A 23,650-nucleotide genomic window follows, 5' to 3' on the forward strand; every position below is an offset into this window, starting at 1 on the left:
CAGAGGCGCCAGGGCAACGCAAAGCAAGACAGTCGCAAGGCCAAGTGTTCCGCCATCTGGCGCCCTAGCTAAATTCCGAACTCAGAAGCACCATGTCAGAACGCTGGCCTATCCTTGGAAGCGAAGAAAATCCAAGTTCAAAACAATGACACAAAACAGTGAACAAACTGACAGGCCCATAGCGGTCTAGGAGAAATACAATGCTTCCGGCCACGGTGAGCACGTGGCAGCGGGGTGGGGTGGGGTGGGGGAGGGGGGCCGGGCTGGTCTCACAGTCCAGCTCAGCATCCGTAGGCCTGGCCCCGCCCACGGCGGAAGTATGGGCGGAGCCAGTAAGATGTGCGCGTCTAGTGAACGGAAGTAGCTGTTGGGAGGCTTCAGACGCCTTAAATTCCTGCGGGGTGGAGCGTTTTGCTTAGTTGCTGGAGTCTGGCTTCTCCCTCGCATGGCTGTGGACGTGAAGTCTCGAGCGAAGCGCTATGAGAAGCTGGATTTCCTCGGAGAGGGGCAGGTGAGGGCCTTGGGCTGATTCATGCCTGTTGTAGCGCAGGCACAGCCTGGCCACCGCGGGCTCTTCGTGGGGAGAGAGGCTCGCCCGACTGGTGCCCCCTCGCCGCCCATGAGCGTCCCCTCCCTGCTGGGGACCAGGCCTCCTGACCGCGTCGCAAGCCGTCGCGAGGCAGCTCCAGGGTTTCTTTGTTCTAAAAAAAAAAAAACAAAAAACAAAAAACAAACAAAAAAAAACCCCAACAACAACAACAACAACAAAACCCCAAAAAGTCATGGTGGGGAAGATCCGCAACCAACCACCACCTAGAAGACTTCTCACGGATGTGTTACTGTTTTCCTTTCTAGTTCGCTACGGTCTATAAGGCCAGAGATAAGAACACCAACCAGATTGTCGCCATTAAGAAAGTGAGTTCCTTTTGTGTGTGTGTGTGTGTGTGTGTGTGTGTGTGTGTGTGTGTGTGTGTGTGTGTGTTTCTAGTCTGTGTCTTTCCTGCCACATGGCCCTTGCTGGCACGGGGCTTGCTATTTAGACCCGGCTGGCCTAGAACTGGCGGCGAGCCGTAAGCTTCTGCTTTCCGAGTTGGGGGTTTGGGGGTTTGCATGCGTGCTCCACCACGCCAGAAAATACCCGTGCATTTACAGTTGTTTGGTAGCTATTTGTTGTCTTGGAGACAGCGTTGTTGGGCTGTCCTGGTTGGTTTCCCAACTCGTAGGAGTCCTCCTGCCTCTGCCTCGGCCTCCCGAGTGCTGGGATTACAGATACGGACCACGTTTGGCTTCATTTTAGTAAGCACGCTCACAGTCTGACTGTGGGAGTTACAAGGATTCTAGAGACGATAGCATTTATTAGTGTCCTGTGTATCAAGATGGAATCCGGGCGGAACCAGGCTTTGTTCAAATATTATAAATTAAAACTTTTTGATCCATACAGGTTGGTTGTTAGCCAAGGAGGCAAGTGCTGCCATCTCTTCAGTTTTTGGACGCCATGATATTTCCAGGCCACGGTTGTTCTGTCTGTGCTATCTGTGCAGAAAGGTTCTCCTCGGCATTAACAACATTGATAATAGTGTATTTTCTAAAACGATTTAAATAGTTTTTAAACTTAGCTTCATTTACAACATAATTTCCTGTGTGCCAAACAATTTGACTCTCCCCCCCCCCTTAACTTTTCAAACAGTCTGTAAAATAGGTAAAGGTCTCCTTGTTTCACCATTGAGGTACCTGAGTTAAGTTAGATGACTTCAAGATCACACAGCTAGTAATTGCTGAGGTGAGGGTTAGAGCACAGCCCTTGGCCTCTCTTTCGCACACTCCTGAGATCTGTAGCCATCTCACCATGACTGTCTCTCCTCAGGGCCTCTCAAATGATAGGATTCCTGGTGTGAGCCACTCCCCACCGGTTCCTCTTAACTGTTGTCTTTGTTATCGGTTCTGCTGATGAGAGTGTGTCCCAGCCACACACCTTTCTACTCTTTTTTTTTTTTTAAGATTGATTTATTACTTTGTATACAGTGCTCTGTCTGCATATACCAGGCCAGAGGAGGGCATCAGATCACATTATAGATGGTTTTGAGCCACCATGTGGTTGGGGGGAATTGAACTCAGGACCTCTAGAAGAGCAGTCAGTGCTCTTAACCGCTGAGCCATCTCTCCAGCTCCACCTTTCTACTCCTTGAACATGCTAAATTTCTTTTAGTCCCAGGATCATTATATTTTCTCTTTTAATTGCTGTGTTTTCTCTCTAGAGCTTGGTGTGGTTGAATTCTTTTATTTATTTATTTATTTATTTATTTATTATGCTTTTAGAGACAGGGTTTCCCTGTATAGCCTTGGCTGTTCTGGACTCGCTTTGTAGACCAGGCTGGCCTTGAGCTCACAGAGATCCATCTGCCTCTGCCTCCTGAGTGCTGGGATTACAGGTGTGCGCCATCACGACCAGCTATGGTTGAATTCTTATTTCCCTCAAATGTCTTCACCAAGAGATGCCTTTTAATTGCAGGAAACAGGTGTTTCCCTTTCCTTCGCTGTTCTTTGCAGTTCTTCATTCTCTATCATTTTCATGTCATTACCTGAATCTGAAGTCCTTCCACCTGAGCTCATTGCTCATAACAATTTATTAACATTATTCCTGCCACTGTGATGAGCACATTTGTTTATTATATGTGTGGGTGTTTCTGCCTGCATGTATGTCAGTTCAACTTTGTACAGAGGCCAGAAGAGAGTGTCTTATCCCTGGGCACTGGTGGGAATCAAACTCAAGTCCTCTGGAAGAGCAGCCAGTGCTTTTAACAAGCATAACAAGCACTGAGCCGTCTCACCTGTCCTACAAGTGGTTTCCTTGTCTGCCTCTAACAAGCATTAGGATTTAGAATTCAGCCTGTTTCTCCTTTGTTAGAGCCTTTATGACCTGGCTCCAAAGTCACTATGTAGTAGAGAATGACCTTTAACTTCTGCCTCTATCTCCTTTTTTTTTTTTAAGATTTATTTATTTATTATGTATACAGTGTTCTGCCTGCACACCAGATCTAATTATAGATGGTTGTGAGCCACCATGTGGTTGCTAGGAATTGAACTCAGGACCTTTGGAAGAGCAGCCAGTGCTCTTATCCTCTGAGCCATCTCTCCATCCCTTGTTTTGTTTTCTTGAGACAAGGTTTCTCTGTAGCCTTGGCTTCCTAGACTCACTTTGTAGACCAGGCTGGCCTCAAACTCACAGTGATCCACCTGCCTCTGTCTCCCGAGTGCTGGGATCAAAGGCATGCGCCACCATGCCTGGAAAAACCTTTCCTTCTTGAAGGTGACTTAAATATTTTTTTTCTTTGCCAGGCATAGTGGCGCATGCCTTTAATCCCAACACTCAGGAGGCAGAGGCAGATGGATACCTGTAAGTTCCAGGCTAGCCTGGTCTACAAAGCAAGTACAGGATATCCAGGGATACCCAGAGAAACTGTGTTTGTAAGGGGAAAAGAAAAAGAGTTACTAAACTGCTTTTCCTTATTATGACTTGGACTTCTTAAAGTATTGCTGATGTGACTTAGCAGTTAAGAGTGCTGGCTGCTCTTATAGAAGACCCAGGTTCATTTTCCAGAGCTTGTGTGGTGGCTAACAACTGTCATTGTTCCAGGCCATCTGCCACCTTCATCCTCCACAGGCACAAGGCATGCATGTGGTCCACAGACATTCATGCAGGCAAAAAACACCTATACACAAAAAGTAAATATATGTATTTTTAAATTATATGTAATCGCTATGTTTCTGTGCTTCCCAGCTTAGCCAGGCTGCCTGGATAATGGCTCTTGGGTCACTCTTTGTGTGTGTGTGTGTGTGTGTGTGTGTGTGTGTGTGTGTGTGTGTGTATGTGTGTGTGTGTGCGCGCGTCTGTCTGTCTGTCTGTCTGTCTGTCTGTAGGTGTTTGCGGTGTGTGCACATGATTGTTGAGGTCTGCCCATGTGCAAGCTGGAGTAGAACATTCCATCGCTCTCCTCCTTAGTTGCCTTTTAGACAAGGACTCTCAAAGCCAGATGCTTGCTGTTTTGGTTTGGCCAGGCCTGGCTCGCTCACCAGCAAACTCTCTGCATCTTTGTGTCCCAGTCTCCCAGTGACAGGACTTGAGGCACACACAACCATGGCTGGTGGCTGGCCGTTTACATGGGTACTGGGAATTTGAGTCAGGTCCTCATGCTTGCAAAGCCAAGGTTACTACTGAGCCATTTCCCCAGGACCCTCTCCCCCTGAAAATTTTATTTGTATGTATGCATGTGTAATTGGATGAGTGTATACTCGATTGACCCCAGAGCTTTGAGCATTCTAGGCAAGTGCTTTGTCATTGAGCCACATCCCTAGCTTACGTTATTATCTTTTCTTTTTAAATTTTTAAGTATTTGTATGTATTTGTGTCTATGTGGGTAGGTGAGCACATGTCACCATGTGCTTGTGGATGGAGTAATTTTAAAAAATATTTTAGCTGGGGGTGGAGAATGGCTCAGGTTAAGAGCACCGTCTGCTCTTCTAAAGGTTCCAAGTTCAGTTTCCAGCAACCACATGGTGGCTCTCCATCATCTGTAATGAGATTCAGTGCCTTGTGGCAGGCAGGCGCACATGCAGGCAGAATACTGTATAAATAATAAGTCTTTAAAATGCATATATATTTTTAGCTGATTTAACATCGTAAAATACTAATCACTTAAATTTAGGTGATAAAGAATTTCATGAGATTATTCTTTTATTTATCTTTATTTTTTAAATCTTCACCTCAGCCTCAGAAATGCTAGGATTACATATGTTAATTACCACACCCACATCTCCTTTCATCTTTTCAAGTTAAACATGGACCAGATAACTGCAGGTAATTTCCCCAAAATCACTTCAATGTAGTATACTTGGGAGAAAAAAGTAACATAACAGAAAATAGCATATAGAGTTGGTAATATATCCAATAATCCTGTGTTTTCCACAAAGCAAACTTACAAAATATGCTGGTTCTATGAAACAGTGAACACTGAATAAGCATAGCAAACTACACAAAGTAATGACTGAGTCAGCATTCCCTTCCTTACTACTTACACAGGGCTGTCAATTGTTGACAAAACATTTTTCCTTAAGAACATTCTCCTAGGCTGGGCAGTGGTGGCACATGCCTTTGATCTGAGCACTTGGGAGGCAGAGGCAGGTGGATCTCTGTGAGTTCGAGGCCAGCCTGGTCTACAGAGCGAGTTTTAGGACAGCCAGGGCTGTTACACAGAGAAACCCTGTCTCAAAAAGAAAGAAACAAGAGCATTCTCATTACTGTAAATTATAAAATAAGATAAGGCATTGACGAATTGATTATAAAATGTACATGGGAAAGAACTCAAAATAGACACAATGAAAATAAAATACTCTCAGCCGGGCATGGTGGCCTAAGCCTTTAATCCTAGCACTTGGGAAGCAGAGAGAGGCAGGAGATTTCTGTGAGTTTGAGGCCAGCCTGGTGTACAAAGGGAGTCCAGAACAGCCATGGCTACAAAGAGAAACCCTGTCTCAGAAAAAACAAAAACAATGGTAGCCCATACCTTTGATCTCAGCCCTTGAGAGGCAGAGGCAGGCAGATCTCTGAGTTCAAGCCCAGCCTGGCCTAAAAGATTTAGGACAATCAGGGCTACAGAGAGAAACCTTGTCTGGAAAAACAAAGGTGGGGAGGGGATAAAGGAGACGATTGCTGCTTTGTGTGCGTGTGTGCACGTACCACAGCACGCTCTGAAGGTCACAGGATAACTTGTGGGAGTTCTTCCTTTCCACGCTGTGGGTCCAGGGGATTGGTTTATCAGCTGAGCCATCTTGCAGGTCCAAGATATTTACTGTTTTTAAGTTTGGTTGTTTACCACTTGTGTAGTTCAGCAACTTAAAGTAGACACTTGATTGGTTTTGGTCCTGCTGTGCTGGAGCTCAGACTCTGCCTTCCCCATGCTATGGCTCGCTTGGCTCCTGAGCAACGCCTTTGCCTTCAGCCTGGAGCTCCAGTTGGTCTCAGGGGCTGTGCACTGCTGCGTGCGCTTACTGTGCGTAACTTGCTGGTTTTTTTTAAAAGATGGAGTCTAGAACTCAGTATGTAAACCTGGGTAACCTCAAATTTGGAGATCTGCTTCTCTGCTTCATGAGTGCTGGGGTTAAAGGAATGTACCACCAGTCCCAGCTGTTTTGGTTTATTTGAGGCAGACTCTTGCTGTGTAACCCAGGTTTTTCCTCCCAAGTATAGGCATGCATCACCATGTCAGGCCTGCTTGTAGCTAGGTTTTTTGTGCATGTAGATTATACACTAATTTACTATTGGGAGTTTTGGGTTGCTTGGTCTTATTTCTAAAATTGTTATCGTTTTAAGTGTATCAGTGTTTTACGTCCATGTATGTCTGTGCACCACTTGTTTGCTTGGTGCCATACGAAGTCAGAAGTGGGCATTAGATCCCACCGGAGCTGGCAGTTGTGAGCTGCTGTGTGGGTACTGGGGATGGAACCTTTCGAAGCAGTCACTATTCTGAACCGCTGATGCAGCTCCATCCTCAGCACATTGTTAATGTCTGTGTTTTTGCTTTTTTCTCCTCTTTCTATCCCAGATCAAACTTGGGCACAGATCAGAAGCTAAAGATGGTAAGTATTACCTATAATTTGATCAAACAGAATATGTGTTTATTCTGATCTGAGATGAAGAAAACGTCAACGAGAGTTGTAAATAGTTCTGTCGAGTTAGTGCAGTGTCTCTGTGGGTCACGACCCCTTTGAGGTGGTCACATATCAGATCTCCTGCATATCATTTATTTACATTATGATTCATAACAGAAGCAAAGTTACAGTTATGAAGTAGCAATGAAAATAATGTTATGGCCGGGCGTGGTGGCGCATGCCTTTAATCCCAGCACTCGGGAGGCAGAGGCAGGCGGATCACTGTGAGTTCGAGGCCAGCCTGGTCTACAAAGCGAGTCTAGGACAGCCAAGGCTACACAGAGAAACCTTGTCTCAAAAAACCAAAAAAAAAAAAGAAAAAAAAGAAAAAAAAAAGAAAATAATGTTATGGTTGAGGTCACCACCACACAAGGAACTGTACTAAAGGGTGGCAGTGTTAGCAGGCTGAGGACACTGCTCTAGAGAATAAAGAGATTCCAGTTAGAAACAGCATGTGAGCATTACAAAGACGTTCTGATCACAACATGGAGGGCAGTGAGGTTGTTGGGATCCTCAGTGCTTTTTGGGGTGTTGGAAGTCACTGTTTTTTCCACCTCTGTTTTTCTAACTGCTTTGAAAGATTCAAGATGGCATCTTTTTAAAAGAACACAATGTTTCTATAGAATGGATACACTGGGAAAAGATTTATTTCTTATTCTCGAGCCTCTTAGAATGTCAGGTCCTGTTTAGCCATCAAATCATAGTTATAATGAAGAAGTCACCCGTGACATTGCCAGCACTGTGTTTTAATTTTTATTTCTATCATTTGTATTGAAAGAGTATCTGTAGTACTAATTTGCTATTTACACACAGTCTTCCTTTAATGTTTGTAGGTCAAGAGAAAAGACCCATTCCAACATGTCTGCTCCATGTCTATATATATTATTGTAATCATTGCTATAGAGGTAGAATAAGTACTTCCTTCACCATATATCACAGACCGTGTTAAGCTCCTCTAAAAAAATAGAGGGAGGGGGCAAAGAACTTTCTCATAAAAATAGTTAAAATTACTTTTGTGTGTGTGTGTGTGTGTGTGTGTGTGTGTGTGTGTGTGTGTGTAATGTTTATTTCCTGAAATGGCCTTTCCTAAAAGATCAATTTCCAGAAGGTTTGAGATTTCAGAATCTGTTCATTTTTTGCATTCTTTTTCCATAGGTATAAATAGAACAGCATTAAGAGAGATAAAACTGTTGCAGGAGCTGAGTCACCCGAATATAATTGGTGTGAGTATGGTCTCTTGTTTGCTTGGGGTCCGCCATGTTCTGAATATGGTGGGATTGATCACAGGCTCAGCAGGGTGAACTGATGAGACAAGCCGTGCAGGCGGTGGGAAGTTGAGCAGTGTGAGATGTGTTTTTACCTCACTTGTGCTGTGAGCAGTGCCTCTAGACTGGTGACCTGAGCCACATGTTGCCATATAGGCCGGTTTTGTCAGTGATTTGAATCCTAGAGAGCTGTAGCCACAGGTTTAGCGGGTAGCAGCTTGCATTCAAATTCAGAGCCTTTCTTGTCACCTGTGTGAGGGCTGGAGTGTGTTCTTTTGATTGTTGCAGGCTAGCCAGTTGATGGTGTCTGCAACAGTGCCTGCTGTGGACAGTCTCACATGCCCAGTGGATGGTAGAAGCTATTTAGAAGACACTTTTTTTCTTGTTCTGTTTTGTTTGGGAGGTCTTTTGTGAGCTGCATAGCGTAGCCTTGAACTCGTGCGCTCAGGTGATTCCTTTGTCTGGCCTCCCAAGTAAATAGTGCTGTGGGGTGTCCTCCAGGGAAGACTGCTCGGACACGGCTTAGACAACAGAATCTTTACCTGCTGGCTGCTGACTACACAGGGTGGTCAGGATCCCGGTGTAGCGACAGGGCTTTCTCAGGGTGACCTTGTAAGCACCAAAATCATGTTTTAGGTTGACAGCCTTCATTTAACAGCGGCAGTTGGCCAGAAGCTGAAGCACAGCAGGCAAAGGCAAGGCTGGTGCATTTAGTGATAGTCCCAGAGCTGTGGGCTTGGATGGATTAGGTCTTTGTTTTCATCCTGGCAGGCAGGTGCTGTCTCCGTGCTGAGGTTTTTTGGGTTTGGTTTGGTTTTGGCTTTTCAATACAGGGTACGTGCTGAGTTTTGTGGCCTAATGGAACTCCCATCACGGAGTCACTTGTGTGCTGAGGTGTGGAGGCCTATCAAGTTCTGGGCCCTGTTACAATTTGTACTGTAATTACTGTACTGGAGCTATAAGAAGGTATCTCTGTGCCTGGCAAGAATTTTCTTAAGCATTTTGCTTAGGAATTTTGTTTGTTTTCCAGACAGGGTTTCTCTGTGTAGCTCTGGCCATCCTGGAATGCACTCTTAGACCAGGCTGTCCTCAAACTGACGAAAGATCCACCTGCCTCTGCCTCCTGCGTGCTGGGAAAAGACATGTGCTGCCAAGTCTGATAAAAATTTTTTGTTTGTGTTTTGTTTTGCTTTTCAACACAGGGTTTCTCTGTGTAACAGTCCTGGCTGTCCTGGACTCGCTTTGTAGACCAGGCTGGCCTCGAACTCACAGCAATCTACCTGCCTCTGCCTCCTAAGTGCTGGAATTAAAGGTGTGTACCACCATGCCTGGCTAACAAATAATTTTTAAAAATTACTTCAATAATTATAAATTCCAACAGTACTGAAAAGAATAACAATCTTTTTCTTGCTTTGCAGCTCCTTGATGCATTTGGACATAAATCTAATATTAGCCTTGTCTTTGATTTCATGGAAACTGACCTAGAGGTAAGATTAGGATTCCTGGAGACTTTTTCCTCCCTTTAGTGAAAGAGAAACCTGTATGTTTATTCTGCTTTAAACATACATGAACAGATACACACACACATACACACACAACCACAGAGCTCGTGCGAACCTTAATTTTGCGGAAGTCAAATGATCTGTGATTCCTTTAATTTAGTTGTGTTTCTAGTATCATGTGCAGAGATTTAGATTTTATTGGCATTTCTACCAAGTTCTCTTTAACATATTGACACTTTTATGCACATTAAACCTGACAGAATTTTGAATTTGCTCCCATATTATCACAGATTAATGTCATCTTTTACGAACCAAGTTATTTTTAACATGATATTCATTCATTGAATCTCAGAAACACTTAATAGTTCAAGGATTTAAAACAACTAGAATTCTCAACATTGCTGTTTGAATGCAAATACTATAGTCACTTTGGAAAACAGTACAGTTTGTTATACAATTAAAGACATGTTTACTATCAGATCAAAGATAAAAAGGGATTTTTATGACATGGCATCAAATAGTAAAAGGAATGCACATGCACTAAATATAGAGACTGGCGACAATGGTATATCTTACTGTAGATCCTAGCATTGGTTACCACTAATTTACTGATGTTCTATTATTTATAATAATGTCAGTAATATTGTAGTCATTAGTAATAATAATGTGATCTAGCAACCACTGTTCAGTATTTATCCAAGAGGAAAACATTGCCAGTACAGAAATCACTTGGTGTGTGGGTGTTCACTAAAGCTGGAAACACCTAAAATGTATGTCATCTAGTGGATATGTAAACAGACTGTACGTGAAAATACGACCTAGGATTAAAAAGGAACCAGTTAGTCTTAACAGTAAACTGACTGTGGCAGAATCTACAGTAACCTCATTGGTTCAGTCCTCTTTGCCCCTCTGCTGCCTTCTTTCCTAGGCAATTCCAAGCCATATAGTGGTTTTTTGTTGTTGTTGTTGTTGTTGTTGTTTTTTTTTTTTTTTTTTTTTTTTTTTTTTTTTTTTGGTTTTTAGAGACAGGGTTTCTTACATTGCCCCTTGTCTCTTTGGTTCTGCCACAATTATTTGGTTTTCTTTCTTCTCTCCTCCTATGGTTTTTTGAGGCAGAATTTCTCTGTGCAGCCCTGGGTGGACTGGAACTCGCTCTGTAAACCTGGCTGGCCTTGAACCCAGAGATCTGCCTGCATCTGCCTCCTAAGTGCTGGGATTAAAGGCATGTGCCACCACGCCTGCTGCATGCGTCTTTTTTAAAGCAGCCTTTCTCCTGTCCAGGCTTTGGGTAGAGAGGTCAGTCCAGTCTTACTTTCACCTGTGAGCTGAGCTGGAATGAAGTGGTTTCCCAAAGTAAGCACTTGTCAGACGGGGCAGACAAAACCCACAGATATTGGCTACTTCTAAGCCAGAGTTGCAGGGTGTGCAGAATTACTTTCTCCCCTAGTAGACGATGCTCTTTTGTACCACCTAATTCTGGAAATTCATTGGCTAATCTAGAAATTCTTGTGTGTGGATACATTCATTTTAAGTATATTTTTTGTTTGTTAGAGGTAATGTGGAGTAATGAAACATACCTGTGTGTTGCCTGTCTTCTTCTAGGTTATAATAAAGGATAATAGCCTTGTGTTGACGCCGTCCCACATTAAAGCCTACATGCTAATGACTCTCCAGGGGCTAGAATATTTACATCAGCATTGGATTCTCCACAGGGTAAGACTTTAAGTAATGGTCAGTCCATGAGAGCTTTGTTTTATATTCCAGCATGGCCTGGAATTTGCTGTGTAGCCCAAGTTGGCCTCAAATTCATGATTCTTCTGCTTTTGACTCCTGGAAGCTTCGAGTATAGCTGGTTTTCACCACACCGGCTTTTAAAGTTGCTGCCTAAACTTTATTAAACTTTGTCATTGGTTAGTTGGGGTTTTTACTTATGTATTTTGAGTGCATGTGTCTGTGGGGGTGTGTGTGTCAAGTGCGTGACTGTAGGTGGGTATGTGCCACAGCATTTAAGTGGAAGTCAGATGACAACTCCCAGGAGTCAGTTCTCTCCTGCCACTTTCTCGGTTCTGAGAATCAAAGTTAGATCATCAAGTTTACTGCAAATGGCTCTACCAGCTGACCCAACTTACCAGTTTAGTTGGAGGTTTTTGTTTTGAGGATAATGCCTTCCTGGTGGCCTGGCTGGCTGTGAACTCACAATCCTTCCTCCTTATTCTCTAAGTGCTGGGATTACCAGTGTATGCCAGCTTGCCCAGCTTGTTCTCTTGTTTTGTTTTTTGTTTTTCCAGACAGGGTCTCTCTGTGTAGCCTTGGCTGTCCTGGACTCGCTTTGTAGTTCAGGCTGGCCTTGAACTCACAATGATCCGCCTGCCTCTGCCTCCCGAGTGCTGGGATTAAAGAAAGGCATGCACCACCACGCTCGGCTTGTCCTCTTGTTTTTTAAGGTTTTTGTTTTTGTTTTTTCCTTTGCTTTTTTGAGACAGGCTCTCTCTGTGTAACCCTGGCTGTTCTGGAACTGATTCTGTAGATCAGGCTGGCTCTGCCTCCTGAGTGCTGGGATTAATGTCATGTGCTATGTCCAGCCTTGTTTCCTACGTTTTAAAGTTAAGCTAACTGGCAATGGGAAGTAGCTTAGTTGGTAAAGTGCATGCTTGCCCAACATATATGAAGCCCTGTGTTCGATCCTTAATACCACATTGGCTGCATCAGAAGTTCAAGGTCTTTCTTTTTAACTACATAGTAAGTTCAGAGCCAGCCTGGGCTACTAAATAAACTAAACTAACTCAATGTACATGTTGCTTTTCTCTAATCCTGCTTAATTTTGTTTGCTTGTTTTGGTAACTGCTTGATACAGGATCTGAAACCAAACAACCTGTTGTTAGATGAGAATGGAGTTCTGAAACTGGCAGATTTTGGCCTGGCCAAGTCATTCGGGAGCCCCAATAGGGCTTACACCCACCAAGTCGTGACCAGGTGAGCCCGTGTGTTAGGTATCCACCACAAACGAGCAGCAGCTGGCTTCTGCGAATTACCTCAGGAGGGAGTCACTTTTGGTGTCCCCTCAGGATACAGCCCGCTGTATATTATGCCTACCTCACCACAGGAAAAACTGTACATAGCTCTTTCAGACAGAAACTCATTGGTGTTGGAAACTCACTGAAGTGGATGGTGAACAAAACAGCACACGTTCATGGCCACAGAAGTAGCTGCTGATGCTCTGGTGAAGAGTGGAGGGCTGTGTGGTCTGAATCAGGCATGGGAACAGCAGACAAGGTGCTTCCATGAATAAGGTGGCTTGAGCCTTGGCAGGGTGCGCCTGCTGTTGAGATGTAGACCAAAACTGGAGAGAGGAAGGGCAGTCTGGACCAATCTGAGTGTTCTCTACTTGGTGGGGGGAGTGGTTGGGGCAGAATATTCCTGTACTTGATGGATACTACTGTGTCCAAAAGGCTCTTTAGACTCTAAAGATGATGGTGTCTGACAATACATTGTTTGAAAGCCCTTAAGCATCAAAGGTCAGAAGCCCAGGGCCAACTCTCTGGTTACTCCACATGTCCTACAGCACAAACACCGACGTAGTGCTCTGAAGAAACAACACGCTAAGAAAAACAAGGAGGCTGCTGCAGAATAAGTTAGTCTTTTGGTCGAGAATGAAGGATGTCAAAGAAACACCAGGGAACCAATTGCCAAGAGACATAGGCTGTCCTCACTGAGAGAGCGGCTCCTTCTAAGTCTGAGTTCACTCAGAAATCTTTAATTATATCAGATAAATGATCAGACCTTTTTTAAAAAAAAATGTTTAGGAGTCAGACTTGGTGTCACACCTGAAATCCCAGCACTTGGAATTCAGAGGCAGGAGATCAAGAATTCAAGGTGGGCCTTAATTATAGTGATCTTGAGACCAACCAACTGCAGAAGTTCCTGTTCCAAATATAAAAACAAGCAATGTAGGAAGAATGAGAGGAGGAATTGGGCACAGGTGGATTATACAGTGGCAAGTTAGCATGTTAATGGGAAAAGTCTAATAGACAGCAAGGAACAGTGTTGAGAACTGGCAAGGCAGGGGCTGTAGACCTCGGGGTGAGTGGTTGTGCCTAAACCTGAACCTAAAAGGCCAGTTCATCTTTTACACATTGGCCTTCTGGGTGTGGTATTGAGCTCTTTAATCCCAGCGCTCAGGAGGCAGACACAGTCAGATACTGAGTTAGGGGGAAAAACGGTTCTCATAAAACATGATTTCTTTTTGTTCTCAGGTGGTACCGGGCCCCTGAGTTATTGTTTGGAGCTAGGATGTATGGAGTGGGTGTGGACATGTGGGCTGTTGGCTGTATATTAGCAGAATTGCTTCTAAGGGTAAGTTCTAAGTCCACGTACACTCTTATGTACTGCTGGTATCTTTCTTACCATTTTCTAGGAATTATCTTCTCTTCATAATCCCTGCAGCAAAGTTAACAAGCAAATCAGTTTGTTAACTACAAGTTTAAACAGATATGATGGCACATACAATCCTGGCATGTGGTAGGCTGAGGCAGGAGGATCACTGTGAGTTCAAAACTAGACTGGTTTACATGAAAAGCTCTGTCTCACAAAACAGGAAAAGCCTCAGGTAGTTGGGAGGCAGAATCAGAACAATTAAAGAGTTTGAGGCCAGTCGTGTAGGTCTTTCACAAAGCTGTGACATGGTAACTGGCCAGTCACACTAAGGCAGGGTGGGCTTGTTTGGGCTCACAGCCTGAAAGCACGGTCCGTTAGGAGAGGAATCATGGCAGCAGCTGGAGGTGAGGCTCCTCGGCACACCCATCTACAGTCAGGAAGCAGAGGTGAATGCTGGTGCTCTGCTCAGCCTTACAGTGGTGCTAACACATTTAGGGTGCATCTCCCCACCAGTCATGCTCAGAGGGTTGTTTGATTGGTGGCTCTAAATTCCATCAGGGTGACAATATTAACCGTCACAGGGGCTGGTAAGATGAAGTACTTTCTGCACAAGCATGAGACATTTAGAATTCATCCTATTAGAGCTTGGACCAATTCTGGGTCCAGTTAAAAAACAAGCCACATATTAATTTGTTCAGGAACTGCAGCTGAGCCTCTGACACAAACCTGGTGCCCATGATTTGATCACTGCCACTTGGCAAGAAGGCCTTGCAGGCACACAGAGGAAGGGGATGCAGGCTATCCTGATGAGACCTAATAGGGGAAAGGATGCTCCCCCCCCCCCCACTGCCCAGTCAGAGGTCTGGGAGAGGGGGATAGGGCAGAAGAGGGAGGGAGAGTGGGAACATGAAGATAGGAGCAAGGGGATAAAAATCGGGACATAATTTGAATATATTATAATAAGTAAAAAATATATTACATGGCTGACACCTGTAGTTACAGCACGTAAGAGGCTAAGGCAGGGAGAATCACCGTGAGTTTGAAGTTTGCCTGTGTTACAGAGTGAGACTATCCATCCAACCCCCACCTCTTCCTACTCAAAACTGCAGTGGGTGGGACTAATGAAGGATTTGCTAATAAGTCTAAGAACAAGCACAGTCACTGTTGCTCACCGCTTGAGAGCATATAAGGAAGACTTCCAGGGCTGAAATCTAGGCACTGGAAGGGACACTGAGGGCTGCGTGCCAGAGAAATTGCTTTGCATGTCTTCTGGTGACTTGCCAAAAAATCTGCTTTTTGGAGGCTCAGCACCTCGGAGTACCCAGGTTCCATTCCAGCACCACTACACGGTGCTTCACAGCCCCCTTGTAATTCCACTTCCGGGAGACTTGATGCCTTCTTCTAGTGCCTGAAAGTACTAGGCACGAACATAGTGCACAGACATAGTGCAAGCAATACTCAGACATATAAAGTAATAAAATGAATTTTTAAATCTGCTATTTGGAATATGTTGAAAATATGCTCTGGGGTACTGAGGGAAGCTCTTCAGAAAGTGTTTGTCTGGACGCACCTGCTAGAGACTACCCAAATCTACTTTTCACAGAGAGGGCAGAAGGGTTTGCACTGAAAAGCAGTTAAGTTGATAACGGTAATCAGTGCTTTTAACAGCTGCTGAAGCTACTTTAAGCTCTTCCCAGCCCTGTAGGAGGAAGTTGTTTGTTTGTTTTTTGAGACAGGGTTTCTCTGTGTAAAACTGACTTCCTGGAGCTCACTCTGTAGACCAGCCTGGCCTCAAACTCAAGAGATCCGCCTGTCTCTGCCTCCTAAGTGCTGGGATTAAAAGCAAGTGCCATTAGCACCCCACTCAGAGTTTAATTTTCTTATTACAAAGTTTACAGCATTATTTATGTAACCACTCTCACTAATAACCTTGAAATGTCATTTACTTACTTGTAGGTTCCATTTTTGCCTGGAGACTCAGACCTTGATCAGCTAACAAGAATATTTGAAACTTTGGGCACACCAACTGAAGAACAGTGGCCTGTAAGCCTTTGTACTTTCTCTTTGTTTTGTTTTGTTTTTATTTTTCGAGACAGGGTCTCTATGTGTAGTCCTGGCTGTCCTGGACTTGCTTTGTAGACCAGGCTGGCCTCGAACTCACAGCGATCTGCTTGCGTCTGCCTCCCGAGTGCTGGGATTACAGGTGTGTGACACCACACTCAGCTTTTTATGCTTTTTCTTTGAAATATAGTTACAATTCTGTAAGTTATATTATATCTGAGTGCAGTTATATGCCTATTAAAGAAATTTATTTATTTATTTTGGACTGCTAGAGAAAGATTTCCTGTGCTGGACAAGTGCTCTGCCACTGAGCTAACTTAAGTAGTGTGGTGGCACATGTTTGTAATCGGGAGGCAGGAAGAGCTCTATGTTTTGAGGCCAACCAGGTTAATAGTGAGTTCCCGGCCAACCTGAGCTGTGTATTGAGATCCTGTCTCAGAAAAGTAAATAAATAAATAAATAAATAAGAATTATCATTATTATGAGGCTGTAAATGACAAAAAAGGAATTACAAAGGAAAACATTGTAATTGTGATCTACAGCCACCATCTTAGTGTATATACCCCTCCCCACTGCAGTACTCTGTTCCAGGTTATTCAGTGCCTTCAGTTTGATAGAGAGCTGTTCTAGCAGTGTGCGTTTACAGTCACACAGAAGAGAGTTGCATTTCTTTCTTTCTTTAATAAAAAATGAGGGGCTGGGATGTGGCTCTATGGAAGAGAGTGGGTTTACTGTTAACATGCTCAAGGTCTCTGGTTTACTAAACATACTGGAAGAAATAACGGCAGGATTACTTCTTAATCTTTTGTTTTTCCACCAACTTTGTTTTTTCTTGATGCACTACAGCCTGGTGTTTTTTGTTTTGTTTTGTTTTGTTTTAATTGAGGCAATTTTTACTGTAAGTGCTGGCTGGCCTAGGACTTACTACAGAGACCTTGAGTTAGTACAGAAATCTATCCACCTCTGGTTCTCTAGTGCTGGGATGAAAAGGTGTGAGCCAACACCGCCAACTAATAATATTCTCACTTGTGGACACTTACAATAGTTAACCAGTGTCTAGGTAAAGTAGATTATAAGCACGATTAAAATACTGGTTTTTATGATCATTTTATTCCAGCAACCATTTAATGATGTATATCTCTCACGTCCCAGCTGCTCAGAGAATGCAGCAAGAGGATTACTTGAGCCAAGAGTTTGAGACCAGCCTGGGCAAGACCCATCTCTTTTTCAAAAAACGAAAAAGATACTGATGGCACATTGCTATTTTGCATAATTAGGGGAGGCACACACCCTTTTTTGATTGTTTGCTTGTTTGGTTGTTGGTTTGTTGTTGTTGTTTTCCCCAAGCTAGGGTTTCTCTATGTAGCCTTGGCTCTATTTGTAGACCAGGCTGGCCTCGAACTCATAGGTATCCACCTGCCTCTGCCTCCCAAGTGCTGGGATTAAAGACATGTGCCACTACGCCCGGCGGAACTCTCGGTCTCTTGTCTTTTCACTGGTGCCTCTGAGAAAGCCTTGGGTCGGCCTGGCTTTCAACATAACAAATACCTGTTATCACTTATTTAGATTCTTTTCTTTTTTAAAAATTTGTTTGTTTTTATATATACAATGTATAAAGAAGAGGACACAAGCTCATTATAGATGGTTGTGAGCTACCATATGGGTGTTGGGAATTGAACTCAGGACCTTTGGAAGAACAGCCAGTGCTCTTAACCTCTGGGCCATCTCTCCAGCCCCTTGTTCAAATTCTTAAAGTTGAAGAGCTTTTGGCTTTTTATTCCCACTGAAGCTCCAAGTTCTGAGGAGCAAATCAATGTAAGAAAAATGAATTGTAGGGGCTGAGGACATAGCCTGGTGCTAAGAGTGCTGACTGCCTAAGCATGAGGACCTGATTTGAATAGCGAGCAGCCACATGAAAAAAGAGCAGTTGCAGCATACCTGTAACTCCACTGATGTCGGGACACACAGAGCACATATGCCACACACACATTCTTGCACCTCTCCCTCACCAAAAAAAGAAAGTGAACATTTTAAGATGGATTTTATCTTCTTGTTAAAACTATAACAAAAATATATGAGGCCTAAATTAACATTCAGAGAATTCCTTTTGTGTCATTTCTCAATTTTGTAAGCTTTCTGCTTTGGTTTTGGTTTTCTTGTTTGATTGATTGATTAGGGCCTACAGCTTCCTGCCTTGGTCCCTGGCTTGGTGGGATTATAGGTATACGTTACCATGCTGAGCCTGAGCTGTCCTTTTGCCTTTGTGTGTCCGCATGCTGTAGCACTGTTGTCAGAAAGACTTGACAGAATCCTTTACGCCTTTTCTGAACTGTGCTTGGATACATGTGGACCTCTGGGTTTTCTGTGTGCTCCACTGATCCCTCTCTGTCCCTCCAGCAGCACCACACAGTATGAATTATAGTTGTTCTGTCAGGTCTGAAAATAGGTACCTACTTGAATTAATATTTTTTTCTTTTTCAAAATTGTCTCAACTAGCCCTTTACCTTTCTGTATAAGATTCAGAATAATTTGATCACATGTGTAATATGTCAAAATATTAATCCTGTTTCCTGGAGAATCAATTCTTTCCTGTGTTGAATATTTTCAGACTATGAACTTATTTCTCATATTTTATATGGATGTTTATTTCATCAGCATTTTATAGCTTTTAGTACATGAGCCTATACACATTTTGTTAGACTTCTCAACTAAGTATTTTTCTTTTTGGCATAATTATAAAGTATTATCTTTTCTGTTCTGATGTTCACGTACTTGTTGCTAGTATGTAGAACTGTGATTTTAAATATATTTGTTATGTCTTGTAGCCTTTACATATTACCAATTCTGACTGATTTTTCCCTTTAAATAGTTTCCTCAGGCTTTTCTGCAAAGACTGTCTAACAGGTCATGTTGCCTCTTTCTTCCATTTCTGTATCTTCGAATCCTTTACTCAGATTTGAATTATAATTTTTCAGGACATGTGTAGTCTTCCAGATTATGTGACATTTAAGAGTTTCCCTGGGATCCCACTGCAGCACATCTTCATTGCGGCCGGAGACGACTTGCTCGATCTCATACAAGGCTTGTTCTTATTTAATCCGTGCACCAGAATTACAGCTTCACAGGTATTTATATTAGAAAACCTAAGGACCATTATATATATTATATTATATTATATTATATTATATTATATTATATTATATTATATTATATTATATTATACTAGTATTCTAAGTGTCCTAATATCCCTTAAGTACCAGCAAGATATGTATCTTTTGTGTTCTTTCCCCAAGCTATAAACACTGTCCAGGATGATATTACATTTTATTATGTGTACACATAAGAATTTACACTTGCCTAGCGTGTGTGTTTTCATTCCAACTGCTATATTTCAGATGAATATTTTATTTTTCTAGTTTATGTGTATGAATGTTTTGCTTGCATATATGTCTCTATATCAAGTATGTACAGTGTCCATAGAGGCCAGAAGAGGACATCAGATTGCTTGGAGCTGGAGTTAGGTGCTTTAAGTCAAACCCAGGTCTCTTGAGTGCTGGGGTTAGAAGCATGCACCACCACTGATGGACTTGGGTTTGTTTTGTTTTGTTTTTGTTTTTTTGAGAGTGAGAGAGAAGACGAGTTGGTGTAGAACTGAGAGGAGTTGGGGAAGGAGAAAGAATATGATCAAAATATATTTGGTTGGTTTTTTTTTTTGTTTGGTTTTATTTTGGTTTGATTTTTTCAAGACAGGATTTCTCTGTGTAGCCTTGGCTGTCCTGGACTCACTTTGTAGACCAGGCTGGCCTTGAACTCACAGAGATCCACCAGTGCTGGGATTAAAGGCGTGTGCCACCACTGCCCAACTGCTTTTTGGTTGGTTTTGTTTTTTGTTTTTTTAAGATTTATTTATTGTACATGAGTGCTTTATCTGCAGATAGCATTGTAGATGGTTGTGAGCCACCATGTGGTTGCTGGGAATTGAACTCAGGACCTCTGGGAAGAGCAGGCGGTGTCCTTAACCACTGAGCCGTTTCTCCAGCCCCTGCTTTTGGTTTTTTGAGACAGGGTTTCTCCGTGTAGCCTTGGCTATCCTGGAACTCTTTTTGTAGACCAGGCTGGCCTCAAACTCACAGCTATCCACCTGCCTCTGCCTTCCAAGAGCTGGGATTAAAGGTATGTACCACCATGTCTGGCTACAATCAAAATATATTATACTTCCAAAAAATCTTACAAATTTAAAATGCCCTGATCTTCTTAACTCTTAGAGATTTATTCTAGAGCAAATAAACTACTGTGGCTGGTATATTATACATATGTATTAGTTGATAAACCTGTCATCTGAGAGGAAACCACTTTTAAAATTTTTAAATTCTGGAACATTATAATGGTTAATAAAAACTTTGGATAGGCCCAAGTAAATTTTCACCCGTTTGCAGTGGGTTATTGTATTTGTAACTCATGTTTACGTTTGCACTTGTAACTTATTGTTCCACTGTGGGCTTTGTGGTTGTAGAAACATTAGAAGGAAGTGTGCCCACCCTGCTAGCCCCCCAAGTAACAGCATCAGCCAGCTGTGGGATGACGGATGTGTATTTGTGTAACTGTCGATGTGAATTCTTTGTTTGAGGCTATAGGGGTATTTACATACTATTTTAATTTTTAATTTGGGGTTTGATTTTCCTATATATAGTACAGACATTTAATGCATTACTTTTGAGCTATGTGGTGGTGCATGCCTGTAATCTCAGCACTCAGAAACAAGCAGTGGGATGGCAGCAAGCGACAAGCAAGAGACCAGCCTGACATACTTGCCAAGCTACAAACCAACCAGTGCTACCCAGTTAGACCTTGTCTCAAAGGAAAAACAGAATAAGACCTCACTTACTTTTCTTTGAAAAGGCATTGAAGACTAAGTACTTCAGTAATCGTCCAGGGCCAACACCTGGATGCCAGCTCCCAAGACCAAACTGTCCAGTGGAGGCGTTAAAGGAACAGTCAAATCCAACCATGGCAACAAAACGGAAAAGAACAGAGGCCTTAGAACAAGGTAAGGATCCCCACTGATAAAAAACAGAAAGGTGAAGTGACATCAAAGAGCTCTAAATAGCCAGTGACTAGAAGCCAGTTAGGAAAATGGAGCTGTGGAGCTCTCTAAACCCTGACATAGAGTGCTCCTGTGCTCCATTTGAGGACATGGCATGTGAGCTACACCTGAGAGGTATCCACATGTGCCTTCTATGTTTTTTTTTTTTTTTTCAATAAAAAAAATCTGTGAGCTGGGTATGGTGGCGCACGCCTTTAATCCCAGTGCAGAGGCAGGCGGATCATTGTGAGTTCAAGGCCAGCCTGGTCTACAAAGAGAGTCCAGGACAGCCAAGGCTACACAGATTCTGTCTCGAAAACAAAAATATTCTTTTTTTTTTTTTTTTTTTTTTGGTGGCATTCTGATTGTGTGTCATGTGTGTGTGGAGGCCAGAAGAGAACTTTAGATCCCTGGAGCTTGGGTTGCAGGTGCTGTCAGATACTGGACATGCATCCTGGGAACCAAACATGGCTTCTCTGGAAGACCAGGAAGTCCTCTTAACCATGGAGCCAACTTTCTAGCCCTCCCCCTCTTATTTATGTGTGTGTGTTTGTTTGTTTTATGAGACACAGGGTCTCTCTATGTATCTCTCACTGGCCTGAACCTCACTGTTTAGATGAGGCTGGCCTTGAACTTACAGGATCCACCTGCCTCAGCCTCTTGAGTGCTAGAATTAAACATATCTTCAGCACACCCAGTTCTTCAACAGTTTTTGTTTTTAGCATTTTAATTTTAATCTTTTCATTTATTTTTATGTGTATGGATATTTTATTTGCATGTGTCTGTGTACCGCGTGTGTGTGGTACCTGTGAAGGCCATATGAGGGCACCAGATTCCTGGCACTGGAGTACAGACACCTTTGTGCTGCTGTGTGGATGTTGGCAGTTGAAGGGTCCTCAGAGGGCCCTTCAGCTAGAAACGTACTGTGAGCCTGTAAGTCAGACAATGGCACTGCAGTGCAGGGAGTGAACAACCTTTTTCTTCTGCTTTCAGGAATATTGCCCAAGAAGCTAATTTTTTAGTTGCAGCGAACAATGGACAGTGTTTCGTGCTGAAAGAAATAATCCAAAAGACAAATAATGGAAAAAATAGGGCACGTTAAATGCTGTAGAAGAGAACTTGTAAATATTCTGCACATGTAAGATATGTAAAACTATGGGTTATTTTTATTAAATATATTTTAAAGTAAAATATTTGTCATTTATGATTAGAGTATAAGAATGAGCTCAGTTCTCTAACATGTAATCAGCGTGTGCTAGGAGAGCCTGACATGCAGTCACTGGTTGTTCTGCAGCTCGGGATGATATGCCACTTCAGGATCATTAGAAGTCATATTTAAAACAGAAAAATACTGTTAGCAGCTTTGCAAGTACTATCCAGACTATCCAGACTAAGAAGAGCTGAAAACCGGCCCCTCCCCTTACTACTCCCCACTGTGTCTCCCTGCTACAGCCCGAGTGGCTTTGCCTGTGTTGGCATACACCACCAGGACCAGCCCCTCATACATTAGTTCCACTCCCCAAGGAGATGGCTTTGGGGAAATTTCTGTCTGTCTTTTCATGGTTTTATACTGCTATCTTCAAAGAACTCTGTCTTACCTTATGATAGCCCATGCCTTTAATACTAGTTCATAAAGGCCAGTGGATCTCTGAGAGATTGGGGCCATCCTGGTCTATACGCTGAGTTCCAGGCCAGCTAGGTTACATAATGAAACTCTATCTCAAGAAGCAGAAATAAGCAAACCAAAACAAAAAGGAAACCCTACTATATCTAATGCTGTTTCTTGTTTTTTTGTGTAGAAACTTTCTTTCTACATTAATGGATATGAATCTAGTTGATTTAATTATCATACTAATGTTATTTACCTGTGCTTTGTTTATGGGCTATTTTTTTCTATTGCTGTATAAAACTTACCATAAAAATAACATGGATTGCCAGACATGCTGGTGGCTTGGAGGCACGTGGATCTCTATGAGTTTAAGGCCAGCAGAGTCTACAGTCCAAGGCTACATAGTGAGAGCCTTTCTCAAAGGAGCACCAGTGTTGGTGTAGGTTAGCAGTAAGCATTTCCTAGTGTACATGAGCCCTCGTTTCAGCACCTGGCACTGTAAAATAAATAACACAAATGTACTGGGTAGTAGTTCTTAGGTGAGACACCTAGCTAGCACGGCTCAACTTCCTTAAGAGTTTCAAGCAAAACGAAGTGTTGGTCACATGAGGTTTTTTTAAAGTTACTATTCTTATGTACATAGGTGTTTTGTCAACATGTATGTCTGTGTAACATGTGCATTTAATACTCACTCAGGCCAGAACATGGTATTGGATTCCCTAGAACTGGAATTAAGGATGGTTGTAATCCACCAAGGGTTGTAGGAAATCCAGCCCAGGTATTGAGAAGAACAGCCAGTGCCTAATTACCAAGTCATCTTTCCAGCCACCCAAAGTTTCTGTATGGAAGGTTTGGGAGAGCAAAACCCCATTCCTATTTTGCATTCTCATGGAGTCCCATGGGCGTTCAAAAGTTAGGATTGATGTAATGTTCACAGAGGAAAAATATAAATTTACATGGGGCCAGGTTTGGCTGCTCATGTTTATAATCCCACAGTTGTCAGGCTGAGGCTGGCCTCAAATTCAAGGCCAGCCCAACTACAAATAGTTCT

At 42.9% G+C, this 23,650-nt stretch overlaps 1 protein-coding gene across 2 annotated transcripts; it reads left to right on the forward strand.

Moving 5' to 3' along the window:
* The first annotated feature begins 335 nt into the window (after positions 1-335).
* CDK7 (cyclin dependent kinase 7) lies at positions 336-22,181 on the forward strand. Of its 2 annotated transcripts, XM_084801365.1 has the most exons (12): positions 336-511; positions 856-915; positions 6,600-6,633; positions 7,861-7,928; positions 9,389-9,457; positions 11,075-11,185; positions 12,327-12,445; positions 13,726-13,825; positions 15,803-15,889; positions 18,883-19,032; positions 20,807-20,954; positions 21,984-22,181. In XM_084801365.1, exons 1-12 carry the CDS (start codon positions 446-448, stop codon positions 22,010-22,012), a joined length of 1,041 nt encoding a protein of 346 aa, XP_084657491.1. In that variant the 5' UTR covers positions 336-445; the 3' UTR covers positions 22,013-22,181. The 2 variants fall into 2 exon arrangements, with proteins under 2 accessions (XP_084657491.1, XP_084657492.1); XM_084801366.1 differs by lacking the exons at positions 336-511; positions 856-915 and having other exon boundaries at positions 7,861-7,926.
* Positions 22,182-23,650: the final 1,469 nt, after the last annotated feature.

This window comes from Acomys minous, assembly GCF_964271855.1.
Source record: "Acomys minous genome assembly, chromosome: 11".
Taxonomy (NCBI): domain Eukaryota; kingdom Metazoa; phylum Chordata; class Mammalia; order Rodentia; family Muridae; genus Acomys; species Acomys minous.

What these genes read in the sequence shown, in the direction of transcription:
- CDK7 (XM_084801365.1), top strand. Translation starts at nt 446, where the DNA reads ATGGCTGTGGACGTGAAGTCTCGAGCGAAGCGCTATGAGAAGCTGGAT. An exon ending in GTCACCCGAATATAATTGGT is followed by an intron (nt 7,929 to 9,388) that starts GTGAGTATGGTC and finishes CTTGCTTTGCAG; the next exon opens with CTCCTTGATGCATTTGGACA. An exon ending in AGCATTGGATTCTCCACAGG is followed by an intron (nt 11,186 to 12,326) that starts GTAAGACTTTAA and finishes TGCTTGATACAG; the next exon opens with GATCTGAAACCAAACAACCT.